This window comes from Zalophus californianus, chromosome 5 (genome assembly GCF_009762305.2).
Source record: "Zalophus californianus isolate mZalCal1 chromosome 5, mZalCal1.pri.v2, whole genome shotgun sequence".
Taxonomy (NCBI): Eukaryota; Metazoa; Chordata; class Mammalia; order Carnivora; family Otariidae; genus Zalophus; species Zalophus californianus.
In genome coordinates, this window is record NC_045599.1 from 80,279,992 (window position 1) to 80,300,261 (window position 20,270).

General features: G+C 35.1%; 2 protein-coding genes across 5 annotated transcripts in view; one reads left to right on the top strand and one right to left on the bottom strand.

Annotated features, from left to right (window-relative positions):
- Nucleotides 1-1,054: 1,054 nt before the first annotated feature.
- Nucleotides 1,055-15,897, bottom strand: NUDT12 (nudix hydrolase 12). Of its 4 annotated transcripts, none has more exons than XM_027607182.2 (8): nucleotides 15,784-15,874; nucleotides 13,987-14,072; nucleotides 12,927-13,134; nucleotides 11,789-12,375; nucleotides 8,275-8,442; nucleotides 6,545-6,658; nucleotides 4,111-4,310; nucleotides 1,055-3,144 (listed from the first exon to the last, which is right to left on the bottom strand). In XM_027607182.2, exons 3-8 carry the CDS (start codon nucleotides 13,130-13,132, stop codon nucleotides 3,034-3,036), a joined length of 1,386 nt encoding a protein of 461 aa, XP_027462983.1. In that variant the 5' UTR covers nucleotides 13,133-13,134; nucleotides 13,987-14,072; nucleotides 15,784-15,874; the 3' UTR covers nucleotides 1,055-3,033. The 4 variants fall into 4 exon arrangements, with proteins under 4 accessions (XP_027462983.1, XP_027462981.1, XP_027462982.1 ...); XM_027607180.2 differs by having other exon boundaries at nucleotides 12,927-13,138; XM_027607181.2 differs by lacking the exon at nucleotides 13,987-14,072 and having other exon boundaries at nucleotides 15,784-15,897.
- Nucleotides 15,898-15,984: 87 nt separating this feature from the next.
- Nucleotides 15,985-20,270, top strand: part of LOC113928402 (coiled-coil domain-containing protein 24-like) — a 61,471-nt gene continuing 57,185 nt past the window's right edge. Inside the window, exon 1 of the mRNA XM_035727456.1 lies at nucleotides 15,985-16,045. The gene's annotated coding sequence lies outside the window, so the exon portion shown is untranslated. The remainder of the gene's footprint in view (nucleotides 16,046-20,270) is intronic.

Consider the following 20,270-nt stretch of genomic DNA (forward strand, 5'->3'; position numbering starts at 1 on the left):
CCTCTCTCCTTGAAATATACCCTCTGTGTCTCTCATCTGTCCCTATGTCAAAGCTCCCTAGCATTTGAACCCCTTATTAAGCACCCTCCACGTGCACTGAAGTCAAACTCTCTTGCCCTCTTTTTCAACCCATTTGCAAGGACTTCTGGTTTGCCTCAAGACCTAGCTCTTTTACATTTATAGACAGATACTCTTAATTTTGCACTTTGGATTACTTTGTCCTAGGTATTTTTCTACTAGAGAAAACTGGACCTTTTAAGCACAGCACATACATAAATTTCAACACCCATTACTCCTACCTTGCTTGAATACACACACACACACACACACACACAAACACACACACGTATGTATGTATGTATGTATGTATGTATATATTCAGAACCTAATAGTTGGCTCTCATCTTTAATAAAATTTGTGTTGTGGAAATTTTATTCTAAATAATTAATGGATTTATCTTATAGAACATTTACACCTACTCTTTTGCTATATATACATTAGCAACACAGTTCTAGAAACAGTTGTCCACTGTTATATGAGATTTAATCAAGTTTATTTGGCTTATTAACAAACATACTCTCTTCTTCCACCTCATGGTCTCACCCTTTGTTTTTCCATTCTTTTGTCCTCATCCAAATCTCTAACCTGATCTTTGAGTTACTTCATAATTTTTCCAACTAAATGAAATATGTGTGCTTCTAATTCTTTTAGCCCTTCCATGAACAGTAAACAGTGAAAAATTCAAAATGCAAAGATCAGTATTTTGAGACAAGTAATAAAAATAGAAAGTAGACATATAACTTCAAATCTGATGATGAAAAATTATTGACTGTATATATATATATATATATGTATGTATATATGTAAGTTTGTATGTGTGTATATATATGTATAGCTTAAAGATTTAAGTCTTCCAGATATGAATACTATTAAAAGGGCTTTTGTACTTTTTGTTTACACATCATTATACAGGGGGGGATGACTGCAATTTGGCTTTTCATTTTTCAGAAGACATTAATCAAAACATATTAAAAAATACCTAACACACAAAACAGAAAATAGATAAATATTTTAATATATTGTTACCTTCATTTCCATTAGAATACATTCATGGCACTTGAACCTCTAAAATTTCTTTGCTATTCCTTCTATTTACATGTAGCTATTCACCTCTCAGAGGTTAGCAATGTTAAGAATGATTATTAACAACAATAATTTACTTACTGATTTTCCTGAGAATAGGATTAAATATCCAAAACTAAATTTATAACTACATTTTGTTGATATTTTATATTTCACTTTGCTATCTGAACATGGAAACCTGGAACTTTATGATGTAATCTTAGAATCTCTAAGTAAATTTGGAGTAAAACCGAACCTCAAGTCATCATACTTCATAATAATCAAGGCACATAATTTTCTATGTACTTATGTAGTTAAAATTTTATTATGTATCTAAATGTCCAATGTAAGTCAATTTTGTCTAAAGACCTGATACCAATAAGCTTTCACCAGTTACTAAGAAAATCATTGTTTATTAGTAAAATAAAGTTTTATCTAAGAAAATTACCATATTTAAGTTAGATTTTAGTATCTAAAATTTTAATTAACAGTATTGGTAAATTAAATTTGTTCTTATCATCGCTTATTTTAATTTATTCTACCTACATTTTTAGTAGTAGTTTCTACTTCCTATTAGAGGGAGAGTCCTGCACTAGGCTATATTGTTAAAATTAAGTTTTTAACTATAATTACAACTAATTGTATGAGCAATGGTAAGTTGTAATTGTGTAACTTTCATCGATTAATTAATTGATTCAACTTTAATGGATTAATTAAATTCACCTCTCAGGATTTCTCTTTCCTTATCTATAAGAGAAGGTCACTAAACTACATATATTATCCTTAAGATCTCTTCCAGTTCTAACATAAAATAATAAAGAGCCAAATTATATAAATTTATACATTGATAGACTAACTTTTAAAACAATTTCAAAACAGCCTTATAAAATATGACAGTTGCATATTGTAAAACTGTGAATTACTACAATTTACTTTTCTCTGAATCTTACTGATTCAGTTCTAAGATATACGTATTTTATAAAGGCTTCTTAGGATGTGTTGAAATAAGGCCAAAATCAAAATAATGCATTTGAGTTTAATAAATATAATTAGTAATGATTACATAACTTTTTGCAAATGCAGATAAATCCCTTATCACAAAATGACATAAAGCCAGTGTTTTTATTGAATATGTAAATCTATCTGGGAAATATTTAACATCTGATCTTTGAAGAGAATTCCTCAACAGATAATTATACATATTAATTGATTTTAGGTTTAAGGAGGAGGTCCCATACATAGTGGTATGCTCTTATTTAAACTCTCCTTTCATGAAGGCATGGTACTATGATCATCAGCAGATGTGTTAAAGTAGAAAATTCTTAACACTGATCAAAACAGACGAGTGGCAGGACTATAACAGCACCACTGCTAGAACAATGAAACCAGGAGAAAAAAGTGGAATACAATGCGAAGTGAGCAAAAATTAGCTACTGATGGCTGAAAGAACCTTTATGGTAATGAAAAGACTGGAAATGAAGCTTAAAATTCATTAAAATTATTTTGCCTGATTTCTCAAGAATAGAACTTTAGTGATTGGTCTAATGCTTAAAAGAGGCAGTGGAATTTAGGTTTGTTTACATTTTTTGGTTTGTTTACATTTTTAAAATATACGTCTTTACAACATGATTTTTCTTATTAGAAATATGGTTTTGTGAGATAGAATTGTGGAGTACAACCAAAAAAGTGTTTGGAGAGGCTGACTTGGATTTTAACAAAATCTGAGGCAGTCCTGTAATTTATAAAAGCACAAGTTCTATGGTTAAGATGGAAAGTACATGTTGAAAATATTTCTGAAACCTAATATGATATTTTGTGTTGTGACATTCCAAAGAGCACTAAATATTTCTAATCTCACTTGAGGAATAAGTTATTAGAAATCAATTAATACTCAAAGTCTAGTTATTTGATTTAGAGATTGGGGTTCATTCCAATCCAGTGTTTGATTAACTGATGGGCAATAGCTCGGCTTGGTGGCACAAAAAATGTCTGCTGCTTCCCTTTGGTCAGAACATCCACAACCTAAAATACACCATAATAAAATGTATTAGAATTTTAACACTGTCATACTTAAATACTACTTCTATGCTTTTACAATTTAAAATGTGATGATTTTACAGTGAATAACAACAGTACAAAGTGACAACATCCATGTTCAACATGCAAAATTTAGTATAGTATTTTTAGTTGATTCAATGAGTTAGTGAATCAATTAAAAAAAATATTCCAGAAAGGCATATTCCCTTAATGAAAATAAGGACATGAAAAAGAAAAGTACACATTCCACACTTATTTTCAAAGTGAAGTCAACTTTTGCAACAGGTTCCCTTTTATAAAATTCTAAAAAACACTTAATTTCTACTTTTTGAAGTTGAGCATAAAATAAAATAAATTTTGTTTAGGCAAAGTCTGAAAGGATTTCAGGTCTTCACTACTGATAGTGTATCCATTTGTTTTCTATACAAATACTTTAGGTTAAGCAAAACAAACAGTAATTTATCTTTCATTATACTACTGAAGGATGACATTTTAAAAAGTTCTTGTGACTGTATCTTTGCTATATAGTTTAGTTATTCTTGTCCTTAAGCACATTTTAAAATGAACAAGAACTTTTCAAAAATTTTAAGCATTTTTACTATTTTTTGAGAGCTACCTGTTTTAATGCTGTAAACTAAAATACAAAATGTCTAAGAAAAATCTTCCTGTTTCTCATCTTTGAAATAATGTTTACCTATTTTAAGTCCATTGAAAAGTATCATTAATCTGAAGGAATGGCATTTGAAATTAGAAAATGGCACAGAATCATCAACTAGAAGAACCTCACAGAATGAGTTAACATAGGACACATCAATTACATTGTAATCCATGCATGATGGGTGGGCCATATGCATTCATTCAACTTGGTGAAAACATGTATCCTTGTTGCATGCCCAAACTGATACAGTCAGAGAACAATCAATAGAAGAAGGAAATTAAATTGAACTTTACCTGTTCTCTAGTGAACCAGCGGGCATCCTCTATTTCATTCTTGTCAACTTTAATTTCTGTAGACACTGCCACAGCTAAGCAACCAATCATTAAGGAGGAGGGCATTGGCCATGGCTGACAAGAGACATACTGAACATGGCCAACTTTGACTCCACTTTCCTCTTCTACTTCTCTCCGAACAGCATCTTCTATTGTCTCTCCTAATCAAATGGGGCAAAAGACAAGTAGCTGATGAACATTCCTTGAACATTTTGTCCTCCGAATGGTTCAAACATTTGGAAATCACTTTGGACAGAAACCCAATTTAAAGAATGAGAAAGCAGAAGCCTAAAACTAGACTGGAATTTAAAAAAAATATTATTTCTTAAAGTATATAACTACAGACATAATCAAAATGCCAGAGAACTTTTCTTGAAGGTCCAAATTTTTGCTTACAGTGTAAAAATGGTAACATCTACAACTATCCAGCACCTGCTATTAGCTAAACACTATGCAAATATTTTAAATATTATCTCATTTATGTATTATCAGTAAATAGTTACAAATTATTCCAAGATTTTTATAAATGGCTAGCCTTTACCTTACTAAAATTTTGAAATTTTTTATGTTGTCAAACAATTACTGCAGATAACTTTTCTCAAAAAGAGTTAAAACTAAACACTAAAAGCTTAAAAACCACTTAAGATGAAACAGTATTTTTTCTTTCTAAATGATTTTTTTCTTCTAGATGACTATTGACTCAGGTATGATAAAATATAGTGCCTAGAAATGTACTTTTTATTTCTGATTTGTTGGAATTGAGAATCAGAATAAAGGGAATGGTTTGTAAATTTATCTGAAAGTTTAGAAATATTTTACTATTTAAACACAGCTTTTTATTTCAAATAGATTGCTATATTTCCTATATTATAATTAACAACTTATGTTCACCAAAAAATATAGTGGAAAGGTAAGTCATAGACTGGCATTAAGATATTTGCAAGACCATAGCTAAAGAGTAGCATATAATACATTCTACAAAACTCCTAAAATGAGATAAAAGGATAAACAACCAAAACAAAATTAGGCAAAAATATAAACATGTAAAATTCAGAGAAAATGAAAATCGGATGCCTAAAACACATGTGAAAAAGATGCTCCATCAGTAGGGAAATGAAAATGAAAACTACAATGACACTATTTCATAACTATTGCAATAGCAAATTATAAAGTACGAAAATTCTAACTTGGTGAAGATGTGGAACAACAAAACATTTCATGTGCTGTTAGAAATAGTGTAAATTGGTAGGGACACTTCAGAGAGCAACTTGGCAATGTCTACGAAAGGTTAGGATGTTCATATCCTACAAGCTAACAATTCTACTCTCAAGTATATACCCTTGATAACTCTTGCAAATGTGCACAAGGAGTAGTATAAGAATATTCTTTGCAGTGTTGTTTGCAAATGCAAAAGCTGATATAAACTAATTGTCCAACAACAGAATGGATGAATTGAAGAGTAAATAAATAAAATGGTACACAGCAGTTAAAAAAAACAGCCTAGAGTTATTAGAGACAGCATAGTGATTAAGAGCATGGACTCAGCCAAATTGCCCACGTTTGTATCCCTGCCCTATCACTGATTAGCTGTTTGATCTTAGGCAAGTGAGTCAGCTCCTGTACCTTAGTGCCCTAGCTGTAAAACTGCTGTAATAGTTACTCTTTAAGTCTGTATGAGGGTCATATGATTGAATATCTGGAAAGCCTTCTAAACAGAGTGTGGCACAAAGTATGTTTAGTACTATTATTATCAGTGCCGATTAATACTGGAAGTTAAGATTAAACATGTTTGTTAATTATCATTTATTCCACAGATATTTACTGAACTCCTACTATATATAAGGCACTGCTCTAAGGGTGTGGGCTACAATGATGAGTGAAATCAAGTCCCACCCCTATGCAACTTACTTTCTGGTATGAGCAGATAATAAATGAGTAGATAGATAAATAGATACATACATACATCAGATAATAAATACAGAGATACATTCATACATACATACATGTCAGGTGGTAATGAGTGCTATAGGGAAAAGTCAGTCAGGATGACAGAATTGTGAATGCAGGGTATGACGCTAACTAATGTATTTGGGGCTATCTGGGAAGACCCCTGGAAAGGTGACACAGTTGGGTCTAGTAAAGAAGGAAGTGAGGTGTAAGTCATGCAGATACTTTGGTAATAGCAATACATGAAAGAGGAAATGCTGAATTTTTAAAACAGACAAAATTATTCTGCTAGTAAAAACAAATATTACATCACTTAAAATACACAGAAAATATTTAAAAATATCCCAGTTTCATAGCATGATAATTTGTCAAATGCTGTCTAAAATTTTTATTTGGACATTACAAGTTAAAGGAAGATTATTATTAAAATTATTAAGAAAAGGCTTACCAGGTTCAATAAATCCAGCAAGGCAAGTAAACATGCCTGGGGGAAATCTTTTCTGCCTGCCTAAAAGACATTTGGTCCCATCTGGATGAATAACTTGCATGATTACTACTGGATCTGTTTTTAAAAAAATCAGATGAATGAATGATAGGAAAAAATAATTTAGACTCATTGTGTAAAGTCACTGTCAAATAGTATAATAAAAAGGTTTATCTCCTGTAACAACAAGACTCTTGTCTAATTATGAGAATATTTCAGGGAAATTGCATAGAATATTGTACGCTAAAGGAAGACCAATTTTGTCTTCTTCTTAATAGCAACACTTATTATATACTTACGGTATGCTAGGCATATATTTTAATTATAAAAAAGTTAGAGTAGGTATTTTTTTAAAGATTTTATTTATTTATTTGACAGAGTGCTTTAAAGAGAGAGAGCACAAGCAGGGGGAGCTGCAGGCAGAGGGAGAAGCAGGCTCCCTGCTGAGCAGACGATTAATGACTGGGCCACTCAGGCACCCCCAGAGTATATTATGGCATGAAGAAAATACAAATTTTACAATAGTAAATGTGAATTTTTCTCTCCCTTCCAATCCAATCGTGAACAAAAGTTTTTATTTTTTTAAATATTTATTTATTTAATTGACACAGAGAGAGAGAGAGAGAGAGAGACAGTGAGAGAGGGAACACAAGCAGGGGGAGTGGGAGAGGAGAAGCAGGCTTCCTGCCGAGCCTGATGCGGGGCTCAATCCCAGCATGACTCGAGCCGAAGGCAGTCGCTCAACCAACCGAGCCACCCAGGCACCCCCTGAACAAAAGTTTTTAAAAGCTAATGTGGCTCTATGACTAGGTTTAAGCTGTTAAAAAGATAAAATTTAAATTAAATAAGTTTGTTTTCCAGAAGTCATTAATGCAGTGAATTCTCCTTACTAGAGCATGATTGAAAACAGTTATCAAATGAAAAAGGCTCCTGTGCAGTGAACCCAGGTGTCACAAAGCCATGCATTTTACTCTCAGGAGACTTCCTCGGGTATTGCTCAGTTTATCTATTATTTTTTCACAAGTTTTAAAGGACTAGGTTCTCAGATTTCCAAACCTACAGAAGACTCCAATGCAGCAATTAGAAGGAGAGAAAGTATAGGCTGACAACAGCAGTGATGTAAAGCTAGGTCCAGGCTGTATTGCTTTGGTGATGCCTTGAACAGGCACTGAACTGTTGGGGTACTTTTTTTTTTTTTTTTTGTCTCTGCACTAAGTGGACCCAGAATGGTAGACTTTTGAAATCATGTATTATAACACATCAAATTCATATTGATTAACTCAGAGTTAAGAAATGGCTAATTAGGGATGCCTGGGTGGCTCAGTCAGTTAAGCATCTGCCTTTGGCTCGGGTCATGATCCCAGGGTCCTGGGATCGAGCCCCGCATCAAGGCTCCCTGCTCAGCAGAGAGTCTGCTTCTCCCTCTGCCTGCAGCTCCCCCTGCTTGTGCTCTCTCTCTCTGACAAATAAATAAAACCTTTAAAAAAAAAAAAAAAGGCTAATTATGTACAATGTCCCTTACTTAAAAGTCATGAAACCATATAATACTTTAATACTTATAGTCTTAAGTTATATTAAATATGCTTTTAATAAAAAGGTAAACACCTCAACAACTCAAAACCTTTTCTTCCCAGAATGTCTTATTCTCTAAGATTCCAGATGGCTGAGATTTCACTATAAAGGAAAAGGCTTACCAACTCTTGGATATGATGTATTGTGAACACCATGGAGACTAGGACAGTCTTCTTTTAAGCATACTCTTTTGTAGCCACCTTCTTCAATTTTAGTTGCACTTCCACAGGTTGGGCAGAACTTATATCGACTGTGCCAGGCAAGAACAGATCTTGCTTGAGCTACAACCCCTTTAAGAAAAGCGTATAAAGTTTTAATTCTGTGATAAACTGTAAACAAATTAATATCAAAGTAAAATGTTCACAAGTCAAGGCATACACTATATTTTCTGAATAGCAACATAATCAAGAATTTTTGTATTCCTATTTTTATGATGTATATTTCTTTTGAAGTAGAATAATCCAAAGATGACATGAAAATTTGATTTAACTTTAATTTGAACTAATCAAATATAACTCTCATATAAGATAGATGTTAGCACACCTATCTTATATACTATATTAGCTCAGGCTTTTACTACAGGTGATTTTTAAATTTTGGATATACAAGATTCTAGTGTATAGTGATTTTACAAATACTGACTTTACAATAATGATGTTTATAAAAATACACTATGCAGCGGGGCGCCTGGGTGGCTCAGTTGGTTAAGTGACTGCCTTTGGCTCAGGTCATGATCCCGGGATCCTGGGATTGAGTCCGACATCGGGCTCCCCTGCTCTGCAGGGAGCCTGCTTCTCCCTCTCCCTCTGCCTGCCACTCCTGCTGCTTGTGCTCTCTCTCTCTGTCAAATAAATAAAATCTTAAAAAAAAATACACTATGCAGCCACTTCCTGATTTAGACTTGGACTATAAAGAAAATATTAATAGGAAACTGCAGGAATTCTCCTTTCCTGGGTGCCTAAACCACTACTGCTCCATGTCACTGTGAAACATATCCTGTTTACAACTGGAAACTGCATAGAATATTAATAAAATACTATATTTATAACATTCATGTTAACGTTGTTCATGAAAAAAATGCCTACTAGAATAAATCTTACAACATATATATACTTTGGCTATAGCCTTTACCCTGGTACGTCAAAAAAGAATATGGCCTGACCAAAAATGTTATAATTGAAGCAATAAAACTAGAAATGTTACATATGCATTTGCCTGACAAACTTGTTCTCATTAAAATACATTATTTGGTTTAAGGATTTTTGAAAAAAAAAACAAAATAACCACAAACAACAATAACAATGTTTTAAACTGGAAAAAACAAAATAAACCATACATAAAAACAAATTAATACTGAAATTCAACAAACCATAGGCAACATTAAATATTTCCCTGCTATGTTACCTTGTAATACGTAATTCATGCTATCTACATTATTTCAATATTGTTTCAATAAGAAAGTTAATATTTATTGAGTACCAACTATGTGTGAAGCATCATGCAAATAGCTTTATATGTATCATCTTATTATTTATTTAGTTATGAAGAACAAAACAGGTATATTTCTATTGAACTACCTGATACAACAGTGTGGTATGGATGGATAGTATGAATGACAAATAATACAATATATTTTATGTGAAATAAAAATATTTACATAGCTCAATGGGTTACCTCATCTTATTTAATGTTTAGAGCAATCCTATGATGTAGGTACTATTATTACCCTCTGTTTCTAGAGTAGGAAACTGAGGCACAAAGAGGTTAACTGTGGAAGTTTACATAGCAAGTGAATAAAAGGGCCTCAGTTTTCTTACTAGTAAAAAGAGAGATCCTTTTGATTTTAAAATTATAGCTACAAAGAAAATATATTTTCTTAAAAAGTGCAATGTTTTCTCCATAGATGTGGAGAATAAAACATACCAATCCAGACTCTGGGAAGAGATAATCTAATCATTCTCTGGAGGGGCCCACCATACATCTCCTAAGGGAAGGTGGACATTGACAAGTGACCCCTTCCTTACCTCCCATTAACTTTCAGTCTACCATAATTTAGCTTATATTCCTTCCACTCCATTGATACCCCTCTTGTCAAATTCATCAACAGCTTCATATTACCAAAACGAAAGATCCTTAAAAAAAATCTTTGTCTATCTTACTCAAAGTCTCAACAGCATTCAATATATGTAATGTAATGTAATGAAGGGGGGGAAATCAGAGGGGGAGATGAACCATGAGAGACTATGGACTCTGAGAAACAAACTGAGGGTTCTAGAGGGGAGGGGGTGGGGGGATTGGTTAGCCTGGTGATGGGTATTAAAGAGGGCACGTACTGAATGGAGCACTGGGTGTTATACGCAAACAATGAATCATGGAACACTACATCAAAAACTAATGATGTAATGTATGGTGATTAACGTAACGTAATAAAAAAAAAAGAAATACTCTGCTCTCTTGATTTTCATGAGCATATTCTCCTGTTTTCCTCTTACCTTATGGCCACCTTGATGGCTCCTCTTTTTCTACCTGACCTCAAAATTTAGGGGGATTCAGGTATGATTCTGAGGCTTTCTTTCTTGCTTGCTCTTAACTCTCTAAGTTTCCTGAGATTTAACTATCACCTTCACGTTGCTGACTCCCACATGGGTATCTCTAACTCACACCTCTCCTCTGTTCCAGATTCTAATATCCTTCTCTAAAACTTGAACATGCCCAAAACTAAAATCTTGATTTATTTACTTCAAGTCTGTCTTGCTTCCCTTGCTCAACCTGTCACCCTATTTTATCAAGAAATAGTATCACTATCCACCAAATTACTAGTCTCAAACCTAGCAATCATTCTTGATCTTTTCTTTCATCATTATATACCCCATACCCAATCCATCAACAAGTGCTAATGATTTTCTAAAAATATACCTTGAATGTACCCTTTTCTCCATCTCTACCATTGTCACCTTAATTCAGGCTGTACTCCAGGTTACTATCATCTCTCCCTCACTTATAATAGTCTCAACCTACTGATCAAGCCCTGTCAGTTTTACCTCCAGAACATCTCAAACTCTCCCTTTTTCTCCATCAACTCAATCCACTGCAACCTTTTACCTGACCTACTGTAATCTCAAATCCCCTCTTAAGACTTCTGATTTCATACTTAATTACCCAGAATTCATGATCTACAAAGCAGGCAGAGTGACGGTTTTTGTTTCTTTTTAAACCATAGGTCAGGTTACAACATTTAAATGGAATTTAGAATAAAACCATGGCATATAGGGCCCCACATTAACTAGCATACCCTGCAACAGAAAATAGTCAAGGTCTTTGACATCATGCTCAGTGTATTGCAGGTACTCAATAATTACTCACTGAAGAATCAAATAAAACAAGCATGCATTAGGATTAATTCTGGGGAAACTAATCTTGGCTGATTAAAACTGCTGTAACTGCTCAGGAGAGTAGTCCCCTAGAATGAGAACTTTAGGAAAGTTCTAATGAAGACAGCCTAATTTCATTGCTTACTGAAAAAAGTGTGCCTCCTAGAAAATGAAGATATGCTGTATAACTCCAACCCAGTTCCAAAAACCAGATTACCACCAACAGGTAATTATTACCAACAGGTAAACCATGTTCACTTCTTACCAGCTTCTTTTTCTTTCAATTGCAGAAGAGCAGGTATTGGAGGATGAAGAAAATAACAATTTTCATGTCTTTGCTTAAATTCTTCGGCAGCAACAGGATCTATATCTAGAGCAAACCAGGCAACCAACCCATCTTCTTCTCTTGGGACTTCTCCAGTATAATTGAAAGACTCTTTCTTCATTTCAAGTTCTACTCCAAGAAAAATCAAGGTGATCTTTTCACGCTGAGCCAAATAATTTTTTATATCTGTGTAGTTCAGCTGACAAAGCCTGACTTCTGGCTGTTGGAAACTTTCTTTATTGCCACCTAGAGTAACTAAAGGATTTAAATCTGAGAAAAGGATATAAACTGTGGCTGGATGGCTTTCTTTAGCTAGTAGCCAGTCAGAATTATTTCTTTTTTCACTTTTTCGGTCTAATAGTGTTTTACTAAAATAATTTTCACATTCTTCCACTTCATTAGTTAGGAACCAAGGCTTCACCCCACCTTTAGCATTAGCTAGTAAGTTAGCTATATGCTTATAACCCCAAAATTTAGCAATATCCAGTGCAGTCTGCCTTGATTTATTGACAATGGATCTGTCACACCTATAGATGGAAAGAAAAATAAAAAAGGAAATAAACATTTTCTTTAATATTTATTACAATAAAATATTTCCAGATGCACTTGATAGCCCCTCTAATGATTATTATGTAGATTTTTTTAGTACATAATTTACTAATGGGAAGGTTAAAAGAAATAATCATAAATGATGAAAAGTTAGAGATAGTAGATATTTAACATTTCTGGAGAATTGTAAAATAAAAAACAGTAAGTTTGTGTTATAAAAAGAAATTAAAATTTTACGAGGGGTTCTTGAAAGTTATAGTGGGTAGATCTACATTTTCTATTTGGGAGAAAAAGATTAGACTAACTCATATATTTGCTTTGCTATTAAGTATGAAGGATTTATCCCTCAATAAAAGAAGTTAAAAGCTTTTAGTTAGATACTATGCTGTGTTTTTATAAAATGAAACTGGTCAATGAGTTATTTACAAGCCCAATGATATAAATACGACTACAAGAAAAATTTAAAAGGAAATATGTAACCCAGAAATTAAACCAGAGCCCTTCAAGAAGTAGTGCCTAAAATGTTTACCCTTTCTCAAGTAGAAATTGGACAACATCTGGGTGCCCATTCCTTGCAGCATACATTAAAGCAGTCCAGCCATTTTCAGAAGTTTCATTGAGAAGAGATGGAGAATGACTGAGGAGTACTGTTAGTCTGGCAATATCTCCTTCTGCAGCTGAATAGTGAAGCTGGGAAATTATTTCTTGCTTTGGGCTTCTTTTTATAGAAGACATTTCTTCCTTAAAAAGAGGAAAATAGAAAAAAAAAGCCCTCATTTTCAATTGCCCTTTGTTCAATGGTGGAACATTATCTGAATACAGATGTAATTAGGATAGTTATAGTTTTTAAAGCTATATACTCTTCAAAAGGTAATTAGTACTCAACTGTCATCACAGCATACCTTTAAAAATTGTCTTAAACATAATTTAAATTTTAAATATAATTCACCATGGGATGTATAACATAATGTATAAAGAGCTTTGGTAATAAAGATGGGGGGGGCATATCCTTGAGAACGGGTGTCAGGTAACACACATTACAAAGAGGAGGTATCTGAAGTAGACCGGAGGGATTTCACTATAGATCAGGGAAATGAGGGGAGTTAAAGCAGGCAGAAGTCAAGTCAGAGGTTTTTTAGCAGATGACTAGTATTCTCTTAGATTCTATGGTACCAGAGACAGGTGCCTGCCCTTAGGAAAATTATGATCCTTTCAGCTGACTATTCAAAACTTGTGTTAAGTTTCACATGAAAGCAATTTATTGCTTTCCCATGCACAATTAATTCTACAATTCATCTGGGATTGATTTTTGTTCATAGTGTGAAGTAGGGGCAAGATACATTTTTATCCCAGTGGAAAATCAATATGACTTGGCACCATTCTTGAAATTACCATTTGTCCCATTGCACTGCAGTTATCATCTTTGTCATAAATCAGATGACCATATATTTTGGATCTATTATTGAATATAGTTCATTTGGTCACTTTGTCAAAATTTGAATCCAAGAAGCTTTTTAAAACCATTACTTTGTCTGCTTTGTTACTCGCTTGTTTCAGTAAGGAAAAAATATAGAAAATATGTTTCATACCTCTTCATAAACGTCTCAACGTGGATTGAAAGTGGTAGGGCACAAACTGAGCTATTCTTTGTGGAAATGGTTCATGCTTACGTTGTCTATGAGAATAAAGTATTTTTTTAAGGCATGAATTTTTGTTTACTGAAATGTTATTTAAGAATTGATTTGGGATTCTAACTAGGTTTCTATTATTCTAAGCAATAAGATATTTAGGCCAAAAAAGAAAGGTAATAATCCATACATTTTGACTGCTCTTGTCTTTCGTATTCTCACACTGCAATTTGGCTGATCAATTATATAGTAGAGGGAGTATGAACAAAATTTAGGGAAAAATGGGCTGAAAAAATTGTTCACCTTTCCTGATTTTATCTTTCTGCTACTTATAAAAAGGTCAAATGTGACTATACACAAAAGGGGAGGCAGGTGGGGGCATGGGTGAAATAGGTGATGGGGATTTAAGAGTATACACAGGATGAGCACTCAATAGTGTATAGAATTGAATCACAATATTGTACACCTGAAACTAATATAACACTGTTCATTAACTATACTGGGATTAAAATAAAAGGGTTAAAAAAACTACTCACAGGAATGGTGAAAATGTTTATAATTTAAATTAGGGGGAGTGACTTCTATATTAGAAAACTATTTCTTTACTGTAGAATTTACTTCACTTTTCTGTTCATATTGAGATTTCTAAATGCTTTACAAATATTATCAATTACAAAACTACAACTTTTCAGGACTTGATTTTGAATCATTGTTGTATATTGACTCATGTATAGTATCCCTTCCAAGTTGCCTTTCCCTTGAACTGATTTTCCACAAAATATCACACTGATTCTTCAGGTAGGTTTACTTTAAGCAGTATTTTACTCTCTCATGTTCTGAGGTCATAGTCATTTCTTCACCACAGGCCACTCCACAGGACAAAGTGCAAAACTGTCCTCCAAAAATAAAGTACTGTTCACTACCTCCAGTGCAATTCTTATGCATACAGTATTCTCAGGAGAAAGGCAGTGAAAAATGTGTACTTTCTCCCTTAGCTTTTTTTTTTTTTTTTGGCAGCATAGCCATCTAGAAACAACCATTTCTCATTACAGAGAATCACACAAAATCTGCAATCCAGCTCTACTGCTGGATTTACTTTTTCATTTCTCATTGACAGGTTTTCCACAAGGTAAGGATCTGAAGGCAGGATGAGGTGATTCACTTAGCAAAATGCTGCCCCTGCTTTCCAAAAGGAACAGAGACCATTCTGAGAGGTCCTTTAACCAAACCACATCCACTTTTACCGATGTGTACTGGGGGCCCATGACTTGCTCAAGGTCACATGGTTCAAGAGACAGCGCAGAGTTCCAAATACGGCTGTCAGTGAAGTCGCTGACCATTATTTAACGAATTCCATGTCCCTCGGGATTCGAGGTGGCCATTTAACAAGTCAAGCGCCACTTACGCAAGGTCTCTTCAAACATTTAAATGCCTTGAGATCGTTTACTTTCTTGTCACTACTGTGAGACTCCTTCTTTTAAACGTGAATCTAAACGGTGAAGCACCCTTCGTTTTCCCCACCTCAAAGACTGGGCTCTAAAGGCCACCAGGAGTCCATCGGCTGCGCCCCCTCCCCTCTCCGGGGAGCCAGGGCTACCAGCCCACAGCTCCCGCCCCTGCACCCTCACCGCATCCGGAGGCTGCGCCAAACAACCCAGCATGGCCAGGCCAACAGCGCTGAGATCAAAAACACTGAGAACTGGTCACCCAACCCAGGGAGGGCACGGGGCCGACTAACTAGTCGTTGCTGTTACTAACCCAAAAGTGACCAGAGTAGAGAAAAGCAGGATATAGCCGCAAGACCCGGAAAACCCCACTTTCACTCTTCCCGGCGCCGGATTCAGCCTTCCTGACTTCCGGCGGAGGTTCGCTGTCCTCGAACGTTTCTATGGGAAATGTAGTTTGATTGTCATAAATTGTGTGCGATCCGTGAAGGGGCGGGGCTTGGGGGGCGCGGGGAGGCGATGGCGTTCGGGAACCTTGGCGGGAGGTCCCGGCTGTGAGGTCCAGCATCTTGGCGGTGAGTGAAAGACTGGTTTTCCTTCCCGGTCATACCGAGACGTGTGAGGTGTGGTGAGGCCGCGGAAAACTGTTGGTCTGTGGAAGCGGTTTTTAAGTTTCCAGTATTTCACACCCAGTCCGCTAACCTTCTCTGTTGTATGGTCCGATGCAGTGGCATGTTCAAAGCATTCTTTCACCTGGAATATTGGCTGGGCCAACTACAGTGCGTGACCCTAAAACATTTGTGCACCTCTAAACCTAAACTCGTCATGTGCAAAATGGTACCATGTATTGATGCCTCCTTCATTTAATCGTCCTTTAAAAAGTATATATCAAGTACCCACAACACCTCCTTGGGTTATGCGGTTAAAAGAGGATAATGCATTCAAAGCTCTTATGAAGTTTAGAACTTAGAATTAGTACTCACAACACAATTATTATTCGTGCTGTTAGTCCACTTCCTGTGCTTTCAAATTCCAAAATCTAAAGTTACATGTGTCCGAGATTACAAAGCTAGGTGTTGGTAATCTCCTAGACCAGGGCTTTTTTTCTTTACCAAACTGCCACCTTGGCAATCAGCAAGTTGAGTCAGCTAAGGCTGACCATTGCTTCCTGACTGAATTTGAGAATTTGGAAGCTTTTTCTTCTTACAGTGAAGTTACGTATACTTGCCGGCATTGTGCTTTCATTACTGCTTTTTTATTTTTAATTTATTTTTATTTTTTAGGTTGTTTGTTTTATTTATTTTTTAGTAATCTCTACACCCAGTGTAGGGCTTGAACTCACTACCCCAAGATCAAGAGTTGCATGCTCTTCTGACTGAGCCTGCCAGGCACCCCATTATTACTGCTTTTTAAAACTTTGTCCTATGCTTCTTTCTGTGAGTAGTTATTTTAGTCTCTCTTGATTTCAAGGATCAGACAGGAGATCAGAAGTACTAAGTTTTGGTAACTCACTTGAAATACGCAATCTTTGTATGCAAACATATATTAAATAGATTAGTATAAGGGACACTCATATATTAATCATCTAGCATAAACAATTACAAATATATAGTCATCCCAGTCCTTTGGATTCTTGTGAAGTAAATACCAGACACCATATTATTTTATTGATAAATATTTAAGGGTAAGCTTTTCGGAATTATGAATATATATCTAAAATGTAAAATGTCTCTTAAAAAGAACATAACTATAATATCATTAGTACAATTAAAATTTTAATAATTCTGTAATATCATGGAAGACTCATTCAATGTCAAATATAATTGTCTCAAATTTTGTTTTATATATTTTACAGTTGATTTGCTTAAATCAGTCCTAAACAAAGTTTCCACATTACATTTGAAGTTTTTAGATCTATAGGTTCCCCTATAATTTTTTCTTGCAATTTATTTGTTTAAGAATAATGATTATCTGCTCTGTAGAGTTTCCCATATTCTGAATTTTATAAATTGTCTTCCTACAGTGTCTTTTTGCCTGTATTTCCTATAATCAGGCAATATGATGCCCCAAGCTTTGTTTTTCTTTTTCAACATTTCCTTGGCGATTCGGGGTCTTTCCTGATTCCATACAAATTTTAGGATTGTTTGTTCCAGCACTTTGAAAAATGTCATTGGAATTTTGATTGGGATGGCATTGAAGGTATAGATTCCTTTGGGTAGCATAGACGTTTTAATAATATTTATTCTTCCAATCCATGAGCATGGATGTTTTTCCATCTTTTTGTGTCTTCTTCAGTTACTTTCATGAGTGTTCTGTAGTTCCTAGAGTATAGATCCTTTACCTCTTTGGTTAGGTTTATTCTGAGGTATTTTATGGTTTTGGTGCTATTGTAAATGGGATCATTTCTCTAATTTCTCTTTCTATAGTTGCATTGTTAGTGTGTAAGAAAGCAATTGATTTCTGTGCATTGATTTTGTATCTTGCCACATTACTGAATTGCTGTATGAGGGGGTGGAGTATTTTGGATTTTCCACATAAAGTATCATGTCATCTGCGAAGAGAGAGAGTTTGACTTCTTCTTTGTCAATTTGAATACCTTTTATTTCTTTTTGTTGTCTGATTGCTGTCGCTAGGATTTCTAGTACTATGTTGAACAGTAGTGGCGAGAGTGGGAATCCTTGTCGTTTTCCTGATCTTAAGGGAAAGGCTCTCAGCTTTCCCCCGTTGAGGGTGATATTCACTGTAGGGTTTTTCATAGATGGATTTTATGAACTTGAGGAATGTTCCCTCTATCCCTATACGCTGAAGAGTTTTAATCAGGAAAGGATGCTGTATTTTGTCAAATGCTTTTTCTGCGTCAATTGAGAGGACCATATGGTTCTCCCTCCTCTTATTAATGTGTTCTATCACATTGATTGATATGTGAATGCTGAACCACCCTTGCATCCTGGGGATAAATTCTGCTTGGTTGTGGTGGATGATCCTTTTAATGTATTGTTGGATCCTATTAGCTAGGATTTTGTTGAGGATTTTGGAGTCCATATTCATCAAGGATATTGCTCTGAAATTCTCCTTTTTGATGGTGTTTTTGCCTGGTTTGGGGATTAAGTTAATGCTGGCCTCATAGAATGAGTCTGGAAGCTTTCCTTCTGTTTCTATTTTTTGAAATAGCTTCAGGAGAACAGGTATTATTTCTTCTTTGAATGTTTGGTAGAATTCCCCAGGGAATCCATCAGGCCCTGGACTCTTGTTTTTTGGGAGGTTTTTGATCACTCCTTCAATCTCATTACTGGTTATTGGCCTATTCATGTTGTCAATTTCTTCCTGTTTCAGTCTCGGGAGTTTATAGGTTTCCAGGAAGGCATCCATTTCATCCAGGTTGCTCACTTTATTGGCATATAGTTGTTGATAATAGTTTCTAATAATTGTTTCTATTTCCTTGGTGTTTGTTGTGATCTCTCCCCTTTCATTCATAATTTTATTAATTTGGGTCCGTTTTTCTTTTGGATAAGTTTGGCCAGTGGTTTATAGAACTTATTAATTCTTTCAAAGAACCAGCTTCTAGTTTTGTTGATCTGATTGTGTTTCTGGTTTTTTCTAATTCAGAAATTGCTTTCTTTTGAGGTCTGTTGGTATGGAAGATGGATCTCCATCCCTCCACTTTTAGTCTGGATGTATCCTTAGGTTCAAAATGAGTCTCTTGTAGACAGCATATGTATGGGTCCTGTCTTTTTATCCCATCTTCAACCCTGTGCCATTTTATGGGAGCATTTAGGCTGCTCACGTTGAGAGTGATTATTGAAAGATATGAATTTATTGTCAACATGTTGCCTGTGAAGACCTTGTTTTTATAGATTGTTCCTGTAAATTTCTGTTCTATATCACTCTTGGGGTCTTTCTCCTTTTATAGACCCCCCCTTAATATTTCTTGTAGGGCCAGCTTGATGGTCACATATTCTTTTCGTTTTTCCCGGTCTTGGAAGCTCTGCATCTCTCCATCCATTTTAAATGACAGCCTTGCCGGACAAAATATTCTTGGTTGCATGTTCTTCTCATTAATACACTGAATATGTCTTGCCAACCCTTTCTGGCTTGCCAGGTCTCTGTGGATAGGTCTGACGTTATTCTGATATTCCTCCCTCTGTACGTAAGGAATCTCTTCCCCCGACTGCCCTTAAGATGGTTTCCTTGGTTCTAAGATTTACAAGTTTTACTATTACATGCTGGGGGGTTGGCCTGTTTTCCTTGATCTTGGGAGGGGTCCTCTCTGTCTCTAGGACACGAATGTTTGTTTCATAATCCAGATTAGGGAAGTTCTCAGCTACAATTTGCTCAAATATATCTTCTAGTCCTCTCTCTCTCTCCACCCCTCAGGGATCCCAATAATTCTGACATTGGAACGTTTCATGGTGTCACTTATTTCTCTGATTCTATTTTCATGGATTCTGAGTTGTTTTTCCCTGGCCTCCTTTTTTCCCTTCTTGTTTATCAATTGGTCTTCTAGATCACTAATTCATTCTTCTGCCTCGCTTACCCTAGCTGTTAGATTATCTAGATTAGATTGGATCTCATTGATAGCATTTTTAAATTCTGCCAATTCAGCTTTCATTTCTGCCCTTAGAGACTCTATGTTGCCATTAATCGATTTCTCCACTCTCGCTATTGTCTTCACAATTGCTACCCTGAATTCCATCTCTGACATCTTGGTTATATCTGTATCCATTTGTAAATCTGTGGCATAAGTAATAACCTCTAAGTCTTTCCTATTTGGGGGGTTCCCTCCTCCTAGTCATTCTGTTG